Source organism: Orycteropus afer, unplaced genomic scaffold (assembly GCF_000298275.1).
Source record: "Orycteropus afer afer isolate SDZICR_OR568_19922 unplaced genomic scaffold, OryAfe1.0 scaffold00123, whole genome shotgun sequence".
In the NCBI taxonomy this organism is placed as follows: Eukaryota; Metazoa; Chordata; class Mammalia; order Tubulidentata; family Orycteropodidae; genus Orycteropus; species Orycteropus afer.
In genome coordinates, this window is record NW_006921710.1 from 509,191 (window position 1) to 527,908 (window position 18,718).

General features: G+C 41.8%; 1 protein-coding gene across 1 annotated transcript in view; it reads left to right on the plus strand.

Annotated features, from left to right (window-relative positions):
• Positions 1-18,718, plus strand: part of AK8 (adenylate kinase 8) — a 231,705-nt gene that overhangs the window by 79,899 nt on the left and 133,088 nt on the right. Inside the window, exons 6-10 of the mRNA XM_007944198.1 lie at positions 1,268-1,349; positions 1,763-1,834; positions 3,074-3,274; positions 7,328-7,459; positions 16,374-16,463. Coding sequence (XP_007942389.1) covers positions 1,268-1,349; positions 1,763-1,834; positions 3,074-3,274; positions 7,328-7,459; positions 16,374-16,463 — 577 coding nt within the window. The remainder of the gene's footprint in view (positions 1-1,267; positions 1,350-1,762; positions 1,835-3,073; positions 3,275-7,327; positions 7,460-16,373; positions 16,464-18,718) is intronic.

Genomic DNA, 18,718 nt, shown 5'->3' on the forward strand with positions numbered 1-18,718 from the left:
AGAGCTGGACCCCAAGGTTGAGGGGCTTTCACCCAGCCCCTAGAGCCTGGCACTTTGAACTTGGACTTAAAGCCTCCAAACTGTGAGAGAATAAACTCCTGTTTGTTCAAGCCATCCCATTTGTAGTATGTTCCTGTCAGACTGGCACTAGGTAACCAGAACAAGCTATATGCACAAAGATGTTAATCACAGTGTTATTTATGGTAGTGAAAATTGTTAACCACCAGCTGAATGATCAGGTATGTCTAGGCAGGGGGAGTGTGCCCATGACCGTGTATAGGGTTGGCAGATGATGTTGCTACATGCGTATTTGTATGTGCTGTGAGAATGTCTGAGTGTATAGTAGAGCTGACAAGCAACAAGGTTGTGGTGGCTTATTAGCCACTGCTGGCTACCCTGAGGGAGCAAGTAATTGGACCTGTGGGCTCAGGACCATGGTCTCAGGGCACATCAAGCTCAATTGACATAACATACTACACAAAAACATTGTTCTCCATCCTACTTTGGTGAGTAGTGACTGGGGTCTTAAAAGTTTATAAGCAGCTATCTAGATGCAGTGATGGATCTCTCCTTGTCCAGAGCAAGGAAGAATGAAGAAAACCAAAGACGCATGGAAACAATTAATCCAGGGGACTAGTAGACCATGTGATCCTCAGCCTATATGAGTATGAGACCAGAAGGACTAGATGGTGCTGGCTACCACTGTCAACCACTCAGAAGGGGATCAGTGCAGGAGATCCTGGATAGAGTAGGAGAACAATGTGGAACAAAAGTCAAAATCATTAAAAAATAAAAATAAGACCAGGTTTGCTGGTCTGATAGATCCTGGTGAGACTCCTGAGACTATGGCCCCTAGTTACCCTTCAGAACTGGAACTGAACTCACTTCTGTGGGGGAAAAAATTGTTAGCCATTGAACTGTTTAGTAGCAAGAAGTAGTTAAGTAATTCGGGCATGATTACTTGGTGGAACACTATACAGTAATTTAAAATAGTGGCAATGAAGAGGTATGCTAGTATGACAAAAATGCATGTGGTAGGTATAATGACTGGTAGAAAAAATCAACACAAAATATGTCTGTTATAACATGAGATTAGAAAGGTATATCAAAATATGAGAGTAGTTATAAGGGTGATGCCATTATCAGAGACATTTATATTCTTCTGTCTTAAAAGTTCTTGTCTTTCTATGAAGCAATTATTTTCCTTTTATAATAATCCCAAAATATCTTTTTTAAAAATGAACATCTTTACACATTCTCTGTATAGGGCTGGATTCTGGACGGTATCCCTGAAACACGGGAGCAGGCTCTGGTGATCCAGACCGTCGGGATCACCCCCAGACACGTTAGTGAGTAGCCTCCTTGCTCGAGCCCTCCCACCTGAGCTGCAGCCCCTTGTCCCCATGAGAGACAGACAGAGTGAGTGAGTGACCCCCCGATCTATATCACAGTCTTCCCTGCACCCATCCTTAGTCTAGGCTCCATCTGAGATGAAGGTTTGATGGGCTTGTGGCAAAGGAAGAAAAGAAAAGTGGCACAGTGAATTTTTATGAAGCTAAAAGCATACCATGCAGGAGGGGGCTTCTCTCCTGAGATTGTGTTCTTTGTGTTTTGGTGCTTAAAAGACCTTCCCTTTAGGAATTCACAGGGATGAGAATTGTTACTTTAATGTCATTACGTAGCAACAGACACATCAACAAGTTTATGAGATTCAGCGGTCTGGCCTTGGCTGCTCACCATGCTCCTTTTCTCCTCTGCCCAGTTGTTCTGAGCGCACCAGACACAGTCCTGATTGAGAGAAACGTGGGAAAGAGAATCGACCCTCAGACTGGAGGTACGGCCATCTATAAGCATCCCTCCCTGCTCTCTTTGATGGTTTCAGAAATAATCACAGTGACACCAGCACCAACCACTTATTGAGCACTTACTATGTTCCAGGCATAAGCAGAGGGTTCCTGAGAGGCGACGTAGGCAAACTGAGGCTCAAATGCCACAGGCTGGATCTGAGCTGAAAGACACTTGGGAGATTTTAAATCTGAGCAGATGAAGAAGCAGAGGCCCTGAGAGATTGGCCAAGGAGCATGGCAGAACTAGACTAGGACATGGGCCACGGTACCTGGCACCTGGGCTTTGGTCCTACTCTCTGATGAAGCCATCTCCTGGCTTGAGGCCACACACAGGAACCAGGGAACCTGTCTCAGTCTCTTTGGGACAAACTCTGCATCCCTCGTTCTTTGTGATGCGTGCTGCATCATGGGTAGCTACAAGAACGAGGAATGGGGGTTATCTGGGAGAACTGGCAAATGCTGCAGGGGACGGGAACCTTGAGCTCGGTCTTCAAAAACGGGCATTCGTCAGATGGGGGAAGAGTGCTCTTGACCTCCTGGGCTTAGGCTTTGAAGGTCATGGTTCCCTGGCCTTGCTCATTCTAGCTGCATGACATGGCATGAGTTGCCCAGCATCTCTGGGACTCAGTTTTCTCATCTGTACATGGGGATGGAAACACTGAGAATCTACCATATGATAGGATTGCTGTAAGGATGAAATCAGGAGCTCTGGCAGCGTAGTGCCTAAGGCACTTGACTGCTAACCAGAAGGCTGGCGGTTCAAACCCACCAGCCACTCCTCAGAAGGAACACTCCTCAGAAGGAAGGTTGGGCAATCTACTTCCGTAGTGATACTGCCTTGGAAACCCAAGGAGGGGTCGCTATGAGTCGGGGCCGACTCGATGGCAAACAACAACAACAACAAGGGTGAAATCAGGGTTTGCAGATGGGAGCTGCAGAATGCTAGCCCAGAATAAGTGCTCAAAAAAAAAAAATCACAGTTGCCTCTGTTGCTGTTGTGCTGAGTGTCATTATCATTATGTTGTTATTTTAAGGAGTAATGAGGGCAGATTTCACCAGAGCAGCATATCCTGCGTTGCTGGGGTTAGGCGATTGCACCCATCATGGTCGGCCACCCTAGCCACAGGTTTGGCTTCCGGGATAGCAAGCTCCCAGGCCAGATGCAGTAGGTCACCTCAGCTGCAGCTTGAATATGGTGATTCTGACTGAACCCCTCTCCATTGCAGAGATTTATCACACCACTTTTGACTGGCCTCCGGAATCTGAGATCCAGAACCGACTGATAGCACCAGAGGGTATCTCAGAGCTGGAGACGGCTCAGAGACTGCTGGAATATCACAGGAACATTGTCCGGATCATGCCTTCTTACCCCAAAATCCTCAAAGTCATCAGTTCTGACCAGCCGTGTGTGGATGTCTTCTACCAGGGTAAACACAAATGGGCAGCTTCGCTTGGATGTCTCCTAGATCCCCTCCCTAGACACACATCCAAGGAGCAGGGTTACCATACACCTCCACCGTCCTTATCCAGACATCATCTGCTGTGGCAATGGCCAGTGTCTAGGATGTGCTGCGGACTCTGGGAATCCAGTCTAGACATCATAGATGGCCCAGATTCCCTGCCCAATAAAGCATGGAGGGTCTCGGGGAGTGGCCCACTCGGAGACCCTGGCTTATTGCTGTGCACTGAGGGGTGGTCAGATTTCTGACCCATAGCTGATTTGAAAGTGATGGGGGTGGAGGAGAAGAGGTGAGGGTTGGGGTGTGAGGGTCATGGTAGCAAAGAGTTTTACCCTGACCATGAGAGAGAAGGGAGAGGAATTGTATAAAGATTTTTAAAAAAGCAACAACAATCCTCCCTACCCTAAGGCTCCAGAAACACCACAACACAACTCAGGTGTTGTGAGTCCATTTGGAGCAGAGCAAAGCAGCATCTCTGCTCTTGCTGTCCAGAGTAATAACAAATATTCACAGCAGGAAATAGGCTGAAGTAGGCCTCTGTGAGGTGTGTATGGCGGGGGGAGGTGGTATGTGATGGTTGAGCCCTGAGACTTTGGGATCAAATGATCTGTGTTCAAATCTAACCTCTGCCACATGCTAGATATGCCATCTTCAGAAACTCTCTTCACCCCTCTGAGCCTCAGTTTTGTCATCTCTAAAATGGGAACAAAAAATCCTGTCTACCTTACAGCTGTAGGTGAGGATTAAATAAGATTCTGCAAACCATGAACCCAGTACTGGTTCAGAGAAATGGCTCAGTAACCATCACATATTATTGCTATTCTTCATATTCTTCTTCAGTATTCAATATTCTTCTTCAACAGCCTGTCAAAAAGCAAGGGAAGCTTCCAATATTTCTATCCCCAAATAGCTGTATAATTTCTAAAGGTCTTGCTAAGCTTCCCTCGTCTGAAAATCCAGTTGTTTCCTTCCTTGTTATGCCAGGTAAATGCAGCTGTTTTGACACAGTGAAAACACCACCACAGCTGCTTAAGACACTTACCAGCTTACCCAGTCCTTTTCTTGTACATTCTCTCAAGTCTCTCAAGGACTAGTTTTGTCTTAGTGGGAGGTGGTTCTGCACTCCTTGGACTCAGATTTCAGGCCTGGCCTGGCCTTTTCACTGGCCCTCAGCTGTGAGAGGGCTTGTGGGATAGGCGCTTTGGCTTTGCCAAGAGCTCAGAAATGTGGTTCTGCCTGGGTGGTGCCTGTGGTGTGGCCTCGCTCTCTGAAGGGGCAATCAAATCAACAGATGGATATCTAGGAAATAACGCTACTTTAAAAAATGCCAGGCTCATGATGGCTTATAATTTATAAGCATTTTTGCATCTCGGAAGGGTCTTTAGTAGCAAACACTACACTCTTAAGATAAACAACCACAACATTTATCTTATGCCATGATTTCAAATTTACACATTAATTACTTCTAAATTACTTAATTAAATTTAAAAGTTCATATGATCGTTCATAAAGAATTCATGCCTGGAATTGTAAATAAAAATGTGAGTGTCTGAATATTAATTATTATTAATTAATAATGCAGACAGATAAATTGAAAATTGAAATGCAAAATTCTCTCTGTGTTGTTTTTTAATCTCTCTGCAGTGCATCCAGCAACCACATATTTTTTGAAAGAATAATTAGATGTTGAGACTGTCTAGGGGATCATTACTTCTAATTAACTTAGTTATTTACTGTAGATTAAGCACCATTTGTAAGCGGGCTGCTTTGCCTGTAGTATTTGTGCTTTTCAGATGCATTGGGTTATGAAGGTCTGAGAATAGAGAGCTTGCTTGGGGGGCTTCCTTCAAGTTTCTCACACTGGGAGAAAATGTGACACCTGGCAATGGGGTCAGGACAGTTGCCACAGCTCTGCCAATTCTCTGAGCCCAGTTTACTCCTCTGTAAAATGGAGACAAGAATAACACTTCTCTCATGGGATTGTCGAACCCATTAAATGAGAGGATGTTTGGCTTAGAAATGGATAAAGGCTATCGATGATGATAGTACTGGGTTCGTGATCATCATCATGATCACAAACCCAGTCTGTTAACCTCCCTGTGCTTTTGGTGCTAGGAAGAGAGGATTATAGTGTCTCTCATGATTTTTTTTTGTGTGTGTGTATGTGATTTGGGTGAAGATTTACAGAGCAAATTCACTTTCCATATAGCAGTTCATATATATTTTGTCTCATGACATTGACCACAGTTTACCACGATGCAACAGCTCCCCTCCCACTTCCTCCCCATACTTACCTCTTCCCTGTGTCCATCCCTCCATGGACTTCTGCCCCCTGAGCTGTCTCCCTGTGCATAAGCAGCCCTTCTTTCTCCCATGATTGTTCTCTCCAAGGAGAGTATATAGTATCTCTAATGATTCTTTATGGGAGCTCTGGTAGCATAGTGCCTAAGGCACTTGACTGCTAACCAGAAGGCTGGTGGTTCAAACCCACCAGCCACTCCTCGGAAGGAAGATGGGGCAATCTACTTCTGTAGTGATACCACCTCGGAAACCCAAGGAGGGGTCGCTATGAGTCAGGGCGGACTCGACGGCACATAACAACAACAACAATGATTCATTCAGTTAAAAAATCCCACAAAGATTCCAGACTTCAGAATTTTCACAATGAACATATTCCAGCAGTTCTCAACTAGGGATAATTTCCCCCCTCCCCTCCAAGGGGACATTTGGCCGTACCTGGAGATATTTTCAGTTGTCACACCTTTCGGGTGTTGGTACTAGCATCTGATGGATAGGTGCCAGGGATGCTGTTCAACACCCTGTAGTGCACAGGATAACTCCCCACAACAAAGGATCATCCAGCCCAAAATGTCAGTAGTGCTGCGGTTGAAAAATCCTGCCACACCTGTAAATAGTTTTAAGGTGGCGGAGTTCCTGAAGGTGGGTGTATTGGCTTAGCCCCTTGCCCAGGACAGAATCCATTGAAAGGTAGATTGGCAGCAAAGTGTAACAGGGCCACCCAGGCTCAGGATGGCCTGAGTCCCTGCAGGAAGCTAGGCCTGGGGAAGGAGACTCTGCTTTGATGTAGGCCTGCTGGGGGTAGGGGAGGCTGACACTGGCTTGCAGCCTCAGCTCTCCTTGCTCCGGTGCCGGAATGGCTGCCCTTTTATGGCCTAATCAGCCTGCTCTCACTCCCCAGGTGGGAGGTGACCTGGTTTGATGTTTGGTAGTTGTTTCCCTGTGACTTCTTGACATCCAGTATCCCCACGGTGTGGGCAGCTTTATTGCTAGAGACACTCACCTCTGTCTTTCCACTTCTCTTTGTTCATCAAATGCCAGGAGCACACCACAGGTCAGGGCCATGCGGCTAAATCTGCCCATTCCAGTGACCTATTTGATCACTGCCTCTTTGGAGATTTGCAGCAAAGTTGGTGTCACTGGAGTGTAGCTGCACAAATTACTCTCCACCAATTCCTGAGTCCTTTAGAAGTTCCCGTGTGCTAAGCCCCACTCGGCCTGACACATTTATCAAAGCCTGTATCTGACACTCGGTGTGAGCAGCAGAAAGCCAAGGTGAACCTCCCCCCAGAGGCCAGCCTAGTCCCAAGGCTTCAGGTTAGAGGCTCAGCCCTCATTCAGTTTGGAAACATCCCAAGCCCATGCTGCACGTGTCTTGTATCCCAGGACCAGCCTCCCAGCTACAACACACCCAGCACTAGTTCAACCAGGAGGGAATGAGGGACGCTCATGCTGTTTTTGAGGAATTCCAGGGCAGTGCTCAGAGGGGTGGCTTCTGCAGATTTAATCGCCTCCTTCCCACCTTAGCACTGAGGCCTGAAGTGTAATTCTTTCTTCTGCAGCTTCACCCTGTGGCCTCTCAGCAGACACACAGAGGGTTTCCATGCTGTTGTAAAAGACAGAAATAATTGCTGTCATTAAAAGAGCTAAAGCAAAGGTGTGGTAAGCTGGCTTCCCTGTATTTAGGACCAGGCTTTATTATCCTCAATCCTCTCTTTCCAGCTCTGACCTATGTCCAAAGCAACCATCGATCTAATGCCCCTTTCACCCCGCGAGTGCTGCTTTGTGGACCTGTGGGCAGTGGGAAAAGTCTGCAGGCCGCCCTCTTGGCGCAGAAATATGGCCTTATCAACGGTGAGTGCCCTGACGGTGGCCCTCTGCCTTCCCAAGAGTTCTGTGGTAGAGAGGGTGGGGAGATCAGTATTGTTTATCTCTCTTGCTATCTGCTCTTAACAATTTTCAGTTAATTCATCTTTCCAGGGATGTGATTTTTTTTCCTTATGAGCAATATTGCCATAAAAACGTTAACCTTTAAAAACATGTCTGCAGCTCAAAGAGCTGGACCATTTTCTAGTCATCATTTCATATATCCTTTGGAGCGGTGGTTTTTCTGTGTTGTACACCAGAGGTACTTCCTTCTAGCCTCTGCATTTTCCCTTGAAGCCACAGCTCTTGCAGAATATGGATCTGCTGTTTATTTATTTTCTCTCATCTCACTTGGCTCCCCCAACCCAGGTCAGTGTGTTTATAGGCAAACAATTTCTGAACCAGAGGAAGACTTCTCACTCTGCACAGTTTGAATAAATATTTTACCAGGAGGAGAGAAAAAATTGAAATCAGCTCTCCAGGTCTTTTCCAGGGTGGTCCCAGGCGATCCTGGATGCCAGCCTGCCTTCAAGAGGATAAAGGGTTGGAAAGGAGGAAGAAATTGTACACACAGTTCACTCAGGGACGTTTAAGGCACAGCTCCCCCAGACACTCCACAAATTAAACAACTTCTGCTTTATTAACTAAGCAAATGTGAAGCCTGCATCCCCAAATAAATAAATATACATATATATGGCCCCAAAATTGTATGTGCACACCATACAAATATATCTGATACATACATACATGAATACACACACACGCACCCCACAGAAAACCAAACCCACTGCCATCGAGTTGATTCTGACCCCTACTGGGTTTCCAAGGCTTTAAATCTTTATGGAAATAGATTGCCTCATCTTCTTCCCACAGAGCAGCTGGTGCATTTGAACTGCCATACTTCTGGTTAGCAGTCAAATGCCTTAGGCACTATGCCACCAGAGCTCCTTATATACATATATACATACATATATAGAGAGAGAGAGTCTCAGAAAGATCAAGGTTTTGAATAAAAATGCTTTTCATTTAGATCTCCAACTTAAAATTCCAAGGTCACTGAGATTAGCCAAAAATCAGTGACAAAAACACACCTATAAAATGATGGAGAATAGAACAACTATTCTGCAAATCTAATTAAACCAAAAAACCAAACCCATCGCAGTAATTTGAGTCTGACTCATAGCAACCCGAGTCTGACTCATAGCAACCCTAGAGGACAGAGTGGAAGTGCTCTATAGGGTTTCCAATGCTGTCATCTTTATGGAAGTGGACTGCCATATCTTTTTCCTGCGACACAGCTGGTGGGTTCAAACCACCAACCTTTTGATTAATATCTGAGCATTTTAACCATTGTGCTACGGGAGCTCCTTGTGACTATAATTAGTATGGGAAAATAATCTGCACCCTTTAGGGTGAAAATTTGCTTTCCTTGATATCAGTGGTTTTTTAAAAACAAACAATCAATAGAATTATTCAAATAATTCCTTCTCCTTTTGATTGTGCCTGTTAGGAATATTACAAAATTCAATTCCCAGCTATGGGTAAGGATGGCTTCTTTGTTAAGAGTGAACAGCAGTCTAATTGCAGTTACACCCATGTATTTGTTAAAATGTCTGCATTTATTGTTATGTGAAGGAATGTGAAAAGTTGCTGTGGCAAGTCCATTAATGGCAGAGGATCTGAAAAGCAACATTTAAATAATTGTCACCTTACTGTATTTTGTTTAGACAGAGACTCATTCAAGAAAAGTATTTTTTAATTTCAGTTGTTTTCACTGCATGCACCAATTACAAAGAAATGAAATTACCTGCCTAGATTTTTCCAGAAATGAAAATTAAAAAGCCATCATGGTTTTTCCTTTACAGATAGTCAGTTATCCATGTTGGGACTGTTTTAGATAATTGAGCATTTGGAGACTAACTCAGAAATTTCACATTTCTCAATGTTGTTCTTGGTAAATACAAGATATCATGAGATTTAAGTAAATCAGCAGAAAAGCTCTAAGTTTTGAAGAGATGTTCACTGCGCTGTTGGGATTTTTCTGCAGAGAGCTGTCTGAATCTGGAAGCTCTGAGAATGCCAGCTACCCTGTGGACACCCCCTGACTTGGTTCTAATCTTCACTTTTATGAATCTCTAAGTCACGGGAAAACATCAACAACCAACCCAACTTTGACAAGTTTATTGAAAGAATCTCATTTACATTTGGTGGGAAGATAAATGAGCACAACCTTCTTGAAAGTTAAAGGCCACTATTGCTTAAAATGCTAACTGTGCAAATCCTTTGACCTGATATTTCACTCCTAGGATTTTATTCTACTCAAACACTCATATACTCGATGAGAAATGTAAAGACTGAATAATGAGAAATAGAGGCAACACCAAACTCTGTTAATAAGAGGGTTAGTCGAATACAGTATTGTTTTTGTTGTTAAGTGCCCTTGAGTTGGCTCCGACTCATAGTGACCCCGTGCAGAATAAAACACTGCCCGGTCCTGTGCCCACCTCACAATTCTTGCTATGCCTGAGCCCATCGTTGCAGCTACCGTCAGTCCATCTCATGGAGGGTCTTCCCCTTCTTCGCTGACCCGGCCCTTTACCAAGCACAATATCCTTCTCCAGGGATGGTGCCTTCTGACAACACCATACATTGATTGCAGTACCCCCTTTTAATGGAGTTCTGGGCAGCTATTAAAAAGAAACCTATAAATTGACTTGATGTTCCTGACATATTGCTAAATGGGAGAGGGGGCAGAAAGCAAGTCATCCAACAGTATTCAGCAAATAATCTCATTTGTGTTTATTTTAAACAGGTGAGATATCAACACTGTTCATCAACTGAAACAAATATATCACAAGAATTCAAGATGTTAATGATAGGAGAAAGAGTGTGTAGCTGGCAGATGGAATATATGAGAACTTTTTACTTTCTGCACCGTTTTCCTTTAAACCTCAAACTGCTCTAAAAAAATAACTTTTTTAAGAAAAAAAAAAAAGAAAAATATTTTAGTTTATACTTAGAAAAAGAGCTCTGGTAGCATAGTGTCTAAGGCATTTGACTGCTAACCAGAAGGCTGGCGGTTCAAACCCACCAGCAACTCCTCGGAAAGAAGGTTGGGCAATCTACTTCCGTAGTGATACCACCTCGGAAACCCAAGGAGGGGTTGCTATGAATCGGGTCCAACTCGACTGCACATAACAACAACAACATACTCAGAAAAAAATTTGAGGGAACACCCACCTGTATACCAAAGTAGCTCTCCCTGGAGAGTGGTATATTATTCACTTCTGATTTTTTTTTTAATGAGCATGAATTAATTTTTCCAATCAGAAATGACTATAAAGATTTTTATTACAGATTATTTTTATTATTATTTTCATTTAGATCTCCAACTTAAAAATACTATCCATATTATTTATTGAATCACTGTTGCATGTAATGCACTTTACTGGGTAGACAGAGAGGGTCAGATGTAGAATAAGTAAGAAAAGAACTCAAGGGTTCAGGTGAACCCTACAGGGCTCAGGGAGAGTGAGCAAAGTGAAGTCAGGCTGATCCAACATAGGCCCAGGCCTGATCTTGTCCAAAACCTTGATAGCTCACCTGTGCCCCATTGCAAAAAGACATTTGCCTTCTTTCATCATCTTGAGCAAGATTATAATAATTTATTTCTCCAGACATGGAATCTTTAGGAGAGAGAAGACAAAATATTTCCTCCATAGGATGTTATAGAGGTAGTTGTAGGCAAGGGATTTAACCCAGTCTTGTCTAATATAAACATTTAAAGTTACACATTTTCCTCTAAGTATTGCTTTAGCTGCATCACACAACATTTTAATATGTTGTGTTTCATTATCATTCAATTCACGGTATTTTCTGTTATTCCTTGTGATTTCTTTTTTGATCCATGTATTATTTAGAAGTGTATTATTTACTTTCCAAATATTTGGGGATTTTCCAGATTTTTTTGTTACTGATTTTTAATTTAATTCCATTGTGGTTAAATAACATACCCTATATGATTCTAATCTCTTGAAATTTATCAATACGATTTTATGGTCCTTATTGGTGAGCTCATGTGCACTTGAAAAGAATGTATATATTGCCATTGTTGGATGTGTGTTCTATAAATATTAACTAGAATAAGATGTTTAATAGTATTTTCACACCTTCTCTATCCTTGTTGATTTTCTCTCTACTCATTATTACAGTTACTGAGAGAGGCATTTTAACATCTTCAAGTCTGATTGTGGATTTGTCTATTTCTTTGCCAGATTTTCCTTAATGCAATTTGAGGCTTTGTTATTAAGCGCATGTAAATAATATAATTTGTCTTGGTTAAAGACCCTTAATCATTAGGAAATGCCCCTCTGCCTTTCTAGTAATACTCTCTTGAAGTCTGCTTTGTCTGATGTAAATGTAGCCACTCTTTTTTGATGATTAATATCTGCATGTTATAGCTTCTATCCTTTTTATTCTAGATGATGGTCTTATACTCTACATATGTTTCTTACACTAAATAGTTGGGTCTTATTTTCTAAGAAATCCAGTCCGATAGTCTTTGCCTTTTAATTGAAGTGTTTAGTCCATTTAATTTCTGTGTGTTCTTTATTCCTCCTTTCCTGCCATCTTTCAGATTAATCAAATATTTTTTAGTATTCTGTTTTATTTCCTTTGTTGCCTTTTTAGCAATACTTCTTTGCTTTACTTTGTTAGTGGTTGCTCACTCAGACCAAACCAAACTTGCTGCCATTGAGTCAATCCCAACTCATAGCGACCCCATTAGGTTTTCAAGGCTGTAAATCTTTACGAAAGCAGATTGCCTCATTTTTCTTCTATGGAGTGGCTGGTAGGTTTAAACCACTGAGTTTTTGGTTAGCAGCCAAATTCCTTAACCACTTCACCACCAGAGCTTCTTAGTGGTTGCTCTAGGGATCAGATATTCATCCTTAACTTGTCATAGTTCATCTTGAACTGATATTATACCCCACAATGCATAATACAAGGACCTTACAGTGCTGTATTTCTATTTACCTTGCTCTTAACCTCTGTACTGTTGCTATCAGACATTCTACTTCTACATATGTTATATGCCCAACAATATATCGTTATTATTTTTGCTTTAAACAGTTATTTTTCTTTATAAGAAATTAAGACTGAGGGAGGAAAGGGCTTCTATATTTACCCACATATCAGCACTCCTTAGATCCAGGTTTCTATCTCATATCATTTTCTTTCAGTCTAAAGAACTTCCTTTAATATTTCTTGTAGTACAAGTCTGCTGATGACAAATCCGCTTTCATCTGGCTGAAATGTTTTTATTTCATCTTCATTTTTGAAGGATGTTTTTGCTGGATGTAGAAATCTATGTTGACAGTGTTTTTTTCTCTCTCAGCATTTTAAATGTATCACTCCATTGTATCTGACTTGCATTGCTTCTGATGAGAAGCCAGACATTATTCTTACCAGTTTCTGTATGTATAATGCATCTTTTCCCCCCTCTGGCTGCTTTTAATATTTTCTCTTTATCCTTAGTTTTCAATATTTTGACTATGATAAACAGGTGTGGTTTTCATTGTGTTTATTCTGCTTGAATTTCAGAGATTTTTGGATTTGATGGCTATTTTTAATCATATTTGGAAATTATTCTGCCATTATTTTCTCAAATTTTTTTTTTTTGCTTCATTCATTCTAATTTTCTCTCATCTGTGTCTCCCTCCCACTTTTGTTCCTTCTTCTAAGACTTCAATTTAATTTATTTTAGGCAGCTTGATATTGTCTTCTGGGTCCCTGAGGCACTATCCTTTTTTTCCAGTCCTTTAACCTCCTCTCTTGCTTCAGTTTGGATACTTTGCCATTTTTCTATCTTCATAGTCACTTATCTTTTCATCTGCCGTGTACAATCTGCCACTGAGCCCATCCAGTGATTTTTTTTTCCCCCATTTAAAATATGGTATCATCTTGTTCTAAAATTTTCACCTGGTTCCTTTTATAGTTTCTGTTTCTCTCTTGAGATTCCCTATCTGTTCACTCATTTTACCTATATTTTTCTTTAAAGTTTCAATCATATTTATAATGTTGTTGTTCTGTGCCATTAAGTCAATTCTGACTCATAGTGACTGCATGTGACAGAGTAGAATATCCCGATAGAGCTTTGATCACTGGGTCTTTTCTCCCACAGGGCCACTGGTGAGTTCAAACTGCCAACCTTTGGGTTAACAGCCGAATACTTAGTCATTGTGCCACCAGCCTCTGGTGGAAATATTCATGGAGGTTTGCTTGAATCTTTGATCAATACAAAACTATACATGTATAGGGAGTAACTGCACAAGGCCTGGTAGAGGACAGCTGCTGGGAAGCTGTGAACTGAATGAAGATTACACAGTGCCAGGAAGTGTGGCATTCTGATAGCCAAAGTGGAGAGACCTTACTGAATACTCTAGACATCCAGGTGGGGCTTCAGAAAGCCCACATCTTAAATGTAGGGATCCTTTAACCCTAGAGTAAGGACTGTTTTAGTCCTACCTTAACAAAGCCTAAAAACAAGTCTCAACAGTATCAGTTTGATCCTGTAATATATTAACTGCCTGTTAGAACTCAACTCTTTTTAATGCAATACTTCTTTTTTTTATTTTATTATTTATTTATTTTACTTTTATTATGATGAAAACATACACAACAAGACATTTGCCAACATAACACTTTCACATTTACAGCTCAGGGATATTGATTACATTTTTCATGTTATGCCACTATTATTGCTATCATTTTCCAAAGTACCCCAGCACCTATTAGCATAAACTCAGTGCCCCCCAAACAAAAGCTTCCCCTATACCCTTCCCTCCTACCCCTGATAACAATAATCTTTGACAAACATACATACATACATACATACATACATATATATCAAACCCACCAGCCACTCCTCGGAAGGGAGATGGGGCAATCTACTTCCATAGTGATACTGCCTCGGAAACCCAAGGAGGGTCACTATGAGTCGGGTCCTACTCACCGGCACACAACAACAACAACATTTCCCCCCTCCCCAACTTACCTAGCAATTTTCCCTCTCTTCCCCTCCCAGCCCTAGTAACCATCAAAGAAAGTTTCCTTCTTTATATAAACTTTTCCTTGACTTTTTATACTAGTGGACTAATACAATATTTGTCCTCCTGTGATTGACTTATTTCACTCAGCATAATGTTCTCCAAGTCCATCCACATTATGTGTTGGTTTGCAGATTCTACATTATTCTTTAGGGTTGCATGGCATTCCATTGTGTGTACGTACCACAGTTTGTTTATCTATTCCTGGGTTGATGGGCACTTAGGTTGTTTCTATTTTTTGCTGTTGTGAATAGTGCTGTGATGAATACGGGTGTGCATATATCTGTCCATGTCCTGCATCTCACTTCTTTGGGATATATACCTAGTAATGAGATTGCTGGATCAAATGGTGTTTCTGTTTCTAACTTTTTAAGGAATTGCCATACCGACTTCCACAGTGGTTGTATCATAGTCCCAACAACTGTGTATGAGAGTCCCAATCTCTCCACATCCTCGCCAGCATTTGTTCTTTTTTGTTCTTTTAATTTTTATTGTGATTTGGGTGAATGTTTACAGAGCAAACTAATTTTCCATGCAGCAGTTCATACATAGCATTTGTTATTTTCTGTCTTGTTGAACTTTGGTATTAATGCTGATGTGAGATGGTATCTCATGGTTGTTTTGATTTGCATCTCTCTAGTGGGTAATGATTTAACACAGTACTTTGTAAAGCAAGACCACACGATACAGACTCTCAACAATGAAATATCCACAATGTCCAGCATGTAATTAAAAAATACTTGACATGCAAAGAGAAGCAAATTGTGACACATACAAGAGAAAAAACAGGCCATAGAATCAGATGAAGAGAGGACACACATGATAGAATTAACATACAAGGACTTTGACACAGCTATTATAAACGTCATTGTTAGTGCTGTCAATTTTTGACTTATAGTGACCCTGTGTGGCAAACTAGAACTGCCCTATAGGGTTTTCTTAACCGTAATTTTTATGGGATTGGATCTTTCTCCTGCTGAGCTGCTAGATGGGTTCAAATTGCCAACCTTTCAGTTAGCAGCTCAGTGCTTAACCATTGTGCTGCCAGGATTCCTTAAGGAGATGGTTATCTGTGTTTAATCATTCAGCATCTATCAACTGATACCTCCTGTGTGCTGGCCATGGCCTGGGGCTGGAGATGTAGTGAGACGCATGATAGAAAGGCTCCTGCTTACAGGGCGCATGCATCCAAAGAGGAATAGCAGGGCAACTATAGTATGGTGCCTTTTAATATATGTGTTAGTCTGTTTATTATATAACTTAATTATATAGTGTAGACTCCACTTCATGACCCACTGTTCCATGGAAATGCCTTGACAACAGAACGGCTGTGGAGGCAACATGCTTTCCTGCCCTTTCCTGTGTCATAATGATGTGAGCGCTCTCGTGGCAAATAACTCAGCGATGAGTTAGGTAGTTCTTGCTCTGAACGTTTTTCCTGGGGAGCTTCAAGTACAGTTCAGTAATTCCAGGTGTAACTGAGGCCCTGCTGGATTTTCTTGGTTGGCAACATCCCTTATTAGTGTCTTCCTCGCTCAGTTCATTTTTAATACATTCTTTGCCAAATGCATTCTTTTTCATTCCACACCTTCCTCCTCAGCTTCTTTTTTATGTCCCAGTTCTTTTTGATATTTATTTTTACTTGGACACACACCCACACAGAAAAACTCTTTTATATTTTTTTCAGTGACCTTTTTTTTTTTTTCCTCCCAGAAGGCAGCACTCAAGTTTCTTTTTTCCTCATTCTTCCTTCTATTTAAAATTTAACAGTGTCTTTCTGTTCCTCTCTCCTCCAGTCTGCTGTGGGCAACTGCTGAAGGAAGCGGTAGCAGACAAGTCGAGATTTGGCGAGCTTATACAGCCTTTTTTTGAAAAGGAGATGGCAGGTAGGACACACTTCCCACAAACTGCCAAGTCATCACAGACTCTGAAGAGAAAGTGTGCTGTGTGGGGCACTCTGAGCATCTGGGGGTTCAATATGAGTGAAAACAGCCAACCAGGAAATGGAAGTTGGGGCTTCTTGTAAGCAAGGCTTAATGTGTTATTCCTTGGTAATGCCTGTTGGCTTCCATGTCTGATGCCGAGTAAGGCAGGTTTGTAGACGTCATGTGTTATTACTGGCAGCTTAGCATATTTCTGTTTCTCAAGAATGTTTAAGATTCTTAACGGATAGTACTTAAAATTAAAAGCCAAGAGAGGCCTCAGAGCTCCCCATATTCTTTATTATGTGGTGTATAAAAATATCCTGGGCAAATATTTCTATTTAATCAGTCGTCAGAAGGTTCAGACAATTTTTCAGATGCGAAGGACTGGTCATTGGTCCTCACAAGGTTAGATGCATCTGTTTGATGGGAAAAGGCGGACCAGATCATCTTTCCAGATGTCATCTATAACCTACCAAGCCAAAAAACCAAACTCACTGCCATTGAGTCGGATCTGACTCCTAGCAACCCCGAGGCGGTATCACTATGGAAGTAGATTGCCCAACTTTCCTTCCGAGGAGTGGCTGGTGGGTCTGAACCGCCAGTCTTCTGGTTGGCATTCAGATACCTTAGGCATAACCTACAGTCTGAAAGTATTCCCGCAGTCTGACCCCCATGAAGGGCACTTTTGAGGTAATTCTAGTCCAGCTTCCTGAATCCACAAATGAGCCCTGGAGAAAGGGCTGAGGTGCTGAGGCCATGCAGCAGATTTGTGGCTGGGCTCCTCTAAACCACACATCTCTTCCCCAGAGCAGTGAGTTTTCCACTCACCCATGTGTGCCCCTCTTGCATCAAGTGCTGTGGCTCCTCTCTGCAATCAGTTCAAGTTCAGTTTTCAGGTCTGATGTTAACATGGGAAGAAGAAGCTGTGTTTATAATGGACCACGTGAGTGTTGAGTGAGACATACTTAGCAGAATGCACATTGCCGTCTCTTCCATTTTCTGAATAGAATTAAGTTGATAAGGACACATACAGGAACAGATTGCTTGATCTTAACCATCAGCTGAAAGGGCCTTTGGAGCAGATCTCCTGCCGTGTCTCACCCAACCCCCCTCTTAAGATATTCTAGTCCCTACGGTGAACTTCAAGTGGGGCAGAGTAGGATCCATCAGATAAAATGATCTGAGCAGGGGTGGGTCAGTGAGCAAGTCTGATTTTCTAAGTCACTGTGGTGGTAAAGGGTAAATGGCCCTAAAATCAGGTGGAAGCAGGAGGAACCCCGTGAGTGTGCGAACTCTCTGTGATGCTTCTGAGGTCTGGTCCAGACCTGGTATTGCCCCCACTATCTGTGTGGCCCCAAGAAGCCACTCTGACTTTCTCTGCACCTTGGGCTTCTGACAGTGAGATGGAGATAGGAATCACTTTACTGGGTTGTTATGGGCACTGGATAGGATATACATGTTCTGTGCCTGGGAGGCATGGTAAACATAGCCGAGGTTGTTAGAAAATAATACTAGCAGGCTGCAGCAATGACTGAATACCTGATGCATACCTCAAGTGTGATTTCTAATAATGCCAATTTCCTATTTATTTTGGTGGTGCTGATGGAGTTATTAGCACCTTGAAGAATACTTGTTGACTAAATGAGTGAATGTGATGCCAAGTTGAGATAGATCTGTATTGCTTTAAATTTTATTGTGTAGTTTAACTGGATGATAATTTCATTCCCCACTAACAAGCATTTAGTGATTCAGGAAGAAAAAAACGATCAGGCAGATGAGGCAAAGTGTTACAATCTATAGGAGGATAAGTGGGAATTCTTTGGCTAATCTTACAACTTGTCTTTACATTTGAAATTTTTTTCAAAATAAAAAATTACAAAAAATAAATATGTAAATGGTTTCAAATTTACACTCCTTTGATACTTCTACATTGCACATCCTTATATGTATACAGGTTTGCAGACATCCATGATTGATAGGCTAGGTTAAAGGTAATGCCCACTAACAACTGTGATACATGGAGTATTAATGTACACTCCCACCAACAGGGTATGGGAATGCTTTTTCCCTCCATAATTTTGCCGTCTCTGGATATTGTGAGTGTATTAGTTTTCCGTTGTTGCTGTAACAAACAGTAATTTAAAACAACATAAATTTATTATCTTACAGTTCCAGAGGTCAGAAGCCTTAAAAACAAAATGTCAACAGAACTTCAT